This window comes from Elephas maximus, chromosome X (assembly GCF_024166365.1).
Source record: "Elephas maximus indicus isolate mEleMax1 chromosome X, mEleMax1 primary haplotype, whole genome shotgun sequence".
Taxonomy (NCBI): Eukaryota; Metazoa; Chordata; class Mammalia; order Proboscidea; family Elephantidae; genus Elephas; species Elephas maximus.
The window spans coordinates 146,679,941-146,684,647 of NC_064846.1; the positions used below are offsets into that span (position 1 = coordinate 146,679,941).

A 4,707-nucleotide genomic window follows, 5' to 3' on the forward strand; every position below is an offset into this window, starting at 1 on the left:
TCAGGGCATTTACACTAGAGGGCTCTCATCCCAAACCACCCCCCTTCTCACTCTTTTCACTTGTCTTTTAGGTCTTAGAGTACATCACCATCTTCCTTACATGATGGCTGCTTCTAGACCATAAACTTCTATGGCAGTGGTTAGGGCTTGTTTTCTTTCTTTTTTTTTTAAAACATTCCCAGCATTAGCACTGCATCTTCCAAAGAGCACATGCTCAATTAATCTTGGAGGCATAAGTGAGCAGGTGAATAAACTAACAAACAAACAGAAAAATAAACCCATTACCGATGGGTCGATTCCAACTCATAGTGACCCTAAGGACAGAGTAGAGCTGCCCCATAGGGTTTGCAAGGAGTGGCTGGTGGATTCAGACTGCCAGCCTATTGGTTACCATCTGATTTTTTAACTACTACACCACCAGGACTCCTAATTTATTAATTTCTACTACATTATTAAATAAGTTAAGCAAATATAGTTATGCATCTTTCTATTTTATTTAATAACAGACAAAGAGATTCAAAAATCAAAGCAAATCCATTGCTTTCGAATCGATTCCTACTCATAGCAATCTTATAGAATCTTGTAGAGATTAACCAAAAAAAAAAAAAAAAAAACCCATTACCTTCAAGTTAAAAGTTAAATACGGACCATCTTACTTTTTTCTCTATGTCTTGATTTCATGTATTTTCTTATTGCTGTATTCTTTACATTTCTAAGAAATGCCTATTCCAATGTCATGTTATCTTGCTTCGGATCACTAAAACAGAAGGTTCCCCCTATTTTTTTTTTTTTTTACAAAAATAGGAAAGCTCCTTACCTTAAACCTGAGAAACATTGCTAAGTGTGTTATCCATGTCATTAATGAACTTAGATTAGAATGCTAAAAACAGCCTTCACTTGAAAGGGTTAACATTTGAAAAATAAAGAAAGAACATACAGTTAAATCCCTAAGTGACCTACATAGAGCAGAAACAGAAAGGTATGATACACTGTGTTCCCTTCTGTCCACCCAGCCCTGCACTACATGGAACGATGACTGCCCTCGTCAACCACAAAGTGAAGAATCTGCCTCACGCTTCACTGGGCCTGGGAGGAGCTGCTGGACCTGGCACGGGAGCACGCACTACACTGGCCATAGCAGTAGGATCAGCCCGGTCTGGAACTGTGGCTCTGGCTCTCTCTTCCTCATCTCTCAAGGCCTCTTCATACAAGGATGGGAGAGCACTTGGCACGGTATCATTGATCTTGGCCAAAAACTCCAGGATTTTCATCTTGCTGGTTTCAGCATGGGCTCTGGGACCCCAGAGAAATTCATAGCTTGGAGGATCGCTGTTGGGCACCTGCCGGTACTCCAGGTACTTTAGCTTCACAAAATCTTGGGTGATGAGTTTCCTAGGCTCCCCAAAGATGAAGTGCCTCTTCCCTGCAAAAATTCTCATCTTATTCAGGAATTCCCAGATCTTCTCCTCACTGGCACAGTTGCCCTTCATGAAGATCACGCCCAGGAGAATCATCAGGAGACCAGTTTTTGGCAACCCCCTGCCACGACTCAGCCTCCCGTTGTTAGGGAGGTCCATTTTGCTGACAAGGGCATAGGACGGCTTGACGGAGTCGATTTCCTTTAAGTCAATGCCAAAGACCACCTCTGTGCTGAAAGAAGCTCTCCTGAGGATCTCAAGGAAGTGGCTCTTGTACTTTTTGCTGACAATCTTCAGCATATCTTCCTTCATGACGAGCTTTTTCAGTTTATACGTTTGCAACAGGAACTGCACCAGTGTACCCACCTTCTTGGTTAGAGGGTCTTTGCGGGACCGCTTAGTGGATGGCTGCTCCTGGGAGGAACTTCGCCTTTTCTCATCTTTGTTCTTGGCACCTGCATAAGATCTTGTGTGTGAAGTAGTGGGGGTGAATAGGGCTCTCGGAGTCCCCTGCAGAGTGCTACATGACTTAGCGCCAGGCTTTCTCTGGGTAGTACACCCAAAAGGAGGAGTGGAAGAGGAGGAGAACTCTTCTTTTGCTGTTGCCATTGCCTGAGCACCCCTGAGACCCTTGGTCTCACCTTGTTTCTGCTGGCATTGCTCAGGTACACAGAGATTACTCTTCTGACTGCGAGGCATGACTGGTCAGGGACACAGGCAGGGGGAGTTTGAGCAGGACACCAGGTGACGTATGCCCCCTGGAAGAGAGAGGAGAGACAGTGTTAGTACCATAAGTAGGGAGATACCACTTGGGCTTTAAGAAGACACCCGCTGCAGGTTTACTTGAAGGCAGTAATCTAGAAACTTTAGAGGGTTCCTGTGCTCCTGGTCAGCCTGTCCCCTGAGAGCCCTGTGGAAGTAATTAGAGTCTGCCTGAGGCTGCATCCTGCCAGCCTTGCCTGGGGCTTACTAGAGCTGAGAGCAGGAATTGGCAGGTCTAGATTCTGTGAGACCTCCTCTGTTCTGGGGTAGATGGCCCACTCAGTTCACACTCAATACCATTGTGTCAACTGTTGGCAGGGCCTTCACCTTCGCCCCCCCCCACCCCCCGCAGTGATACTCTAAATTTGACACATTGAACCAATGTCCCCATCTCCCTGGGACCACCTAGGAGAAAGTGAAGTAGCACCCTGTCAGGGGGCACTGAGTGCCGATTGCTCAATTGGGTCCTTTCTGACTTGGGTTCCTTGGAGACCTCAGTAGTCATTCAGAGTCCTTACCTTGGCTCTAAGTAGGGCCTGAGAGCCCTACCTTTTTATTTTTGATTTTTATTGTGCTTTAAGTGAAACTTTACAAATCAAGTCGGACTCTCATACGAAAATTTATAAACACCTTGCTATATACTCCTAATTGCTCTCCCCGTAATGAGACAGCACACTCCTTACCTCTGGTCTCTCTCTCGTGTCCATTCGGCCAGCTTCTGAACCCCTCTACCCTCTCATCTCCCCTTCAGACTGGAGATGCCAACATAGTCTCATGTGTCTACTTGATCCAAGAAGCTCATTCTTCCCCAGTATCATTTTCTGTCCCACCGTCCAGTCCAATCCCTGCCTGAAGAGTTGGCTTTGGGAATGGTTCCTGTCTTGGAGCCTTACCTAGGGCTATAGTTAAGGCCTGGGTCACCTTCCTCTGCTGATCTGAGGCCCCTCCCCTCAAATCAAGGCTCTCACCAACCTGACAGCAGCAAAAAGAAAGGAGGCTTCACACACACCTCCAAGGACTGCAAACAGGAACTGTCTGCCGCTTCCATTTTTCTGTGGTGAGTGATACCATCAGTTCTCAAACAGGGTCCTCACTGCAACTCCTGTTAGGTCTCCTCCCACTGCAGAATTGGGGCTGCTCCATTAGACAAAGGTCCATACCTCCTTAGCCCCCGCCAGGAGGAAATGAGGGGGCAGCTCAGGCCAACACTTATTCTAGAGTTTCCTGGGCTGAGAGAAGAGAGCATATCCAGTTATGGGGTGCCCGGTTCCCTCAGACCTCATACTGGATTTTTACACTGACTCCTGTTAAGGACCAGGTGAACTCCCATTGCAGAATCAGGCAGCCCCCATTAGAGTAATGTCCCCATCTCTCTGAGACCTTTCAGGTAGAAGTCTGGCTGAAACTGCATGGAGCCTTCCAGGGCCAACATTAGGGGCGGGACTTTGTGGCACTCCTTGTTTGCATCTCATTTGTCCTCACAGTCTTCACCTTGACTCTCGATCAGCCCAAGATTCCTCCCTCGGCACACCTGGAACCCACTTCCCAATGCCTGACCCTCAAATCCCTGTGACTTTCCAGGCAGAAGTTAGCCAGCTAGCTCTGGCTGCGTCGCCCAGGGTCAACAGCAGAAGAGGGGACCTTGAGGGAGGGGGTGGGGTGGACGCTTTGTTCTGGGGTGGGTGATCATCTCAGACCCTACTCAGAGTCCTTCCTCACCTTGACTCCTGACCGATCCTGGACCTATTCCCTCTGGGGTCTGAAGTGTAGCCCCTTAGACACAGGAACTAACCTTCCTGGACTTCCGACGCAGAGGGCAGGCTGTCAAAATATGTCATATCCAGCCAAGGTCTTGGGGAGGCCTTCGACTGTCGACAGCAAATGTGGGGCTTTATGGAACCGCACTGTTATGGAGTGGACGGTCCCCTAGTGCTTACTCAGGGTCCTCATCTTGATACCTATCAGAGTCTGGGATTCCTGCCTATACAAACCTGAGTCACAGGCTGAGAACAAGATCCTCACCTCCCGGATACCCTAGGTGGGAGCTCAGAACATGCCTCACACTACCCTTGCCTGGGGCTGCACAGGAGTGCTGGCTGGGTCAGCACTCTGGGCAGACCCTTTTTGGGGGGTAGGTTGCCCAGTTAGTAGTCAGCTTCAACACCTTTCTCCAGTTGGGGACAAGATTCCTCCCTCTGCAGGAATGGGGCCACCCCCTTTGGACCAATGCCAACCCTCTCTGACACCCTTAGTGCCAAAATGAGGGGGCACTTCAGGCTGAAAACTGCCTGGTACCTCCATGTCATCAAAACAGGGGATGAACTCTGTGAGGTCCTGTTCTACTTACTATTGGTAATCCCTTCATAACAGTCACGGTCCTCACCTTGACTCCTCTTAGTGTTTTTGTTGCTCTTTTGCCTCTGAAGACCTGGGGCAGTCTCCGCTACACCAAGGTCCTCTCTTCCCTCTCTCCAGGTGGAAATAAGGAAGCTCCTTAACCTGATAATTCTGTCATTGTCCCTCAGGG

General features: G+C 48.4%; 1 protein-coding gene across 1 annotated transcript; it reads right to left on the reverse strand.

Annotated features, from left to right (window-relative positions):
• Positions 1-608: 608 nt before the first annotated feature.
• Positions 609-2,976, reverse strand: LOC126069091 (melanoma-associated antigen B3-like). Its single transcript, XM_049872054.1, has 2 exons — positions 2,864-2,976; positions 609-2,176 (listed from the first exon to the last, which is right to left on the reverse strand). The coding sequence occupies exon 2, from the start codon at positions 2,115-2,117 to the stop codon at positions 1,071-1,073; it is 1,047 nt and encodes a 348-aa protein (XP_049728011.1). The 5' UTR covers positions 2,118-2,176; positions 2,864-2,976; the 3' UTR covers positions 609-1,070.
• Between the last annotated feature and the right edge of the window lie 1,731 nt (positions 2,977-4,707).

Excerpts from the sequence above, each read along its gene's own strand:
- LOC126069091 (XM_049872054.1), bottom strand. The coding sequence starts at position 2,117 with ATGCCTCGCAGTCAGAAGAGTAATCTCTGTGTACCTGAGCAATGCCAG.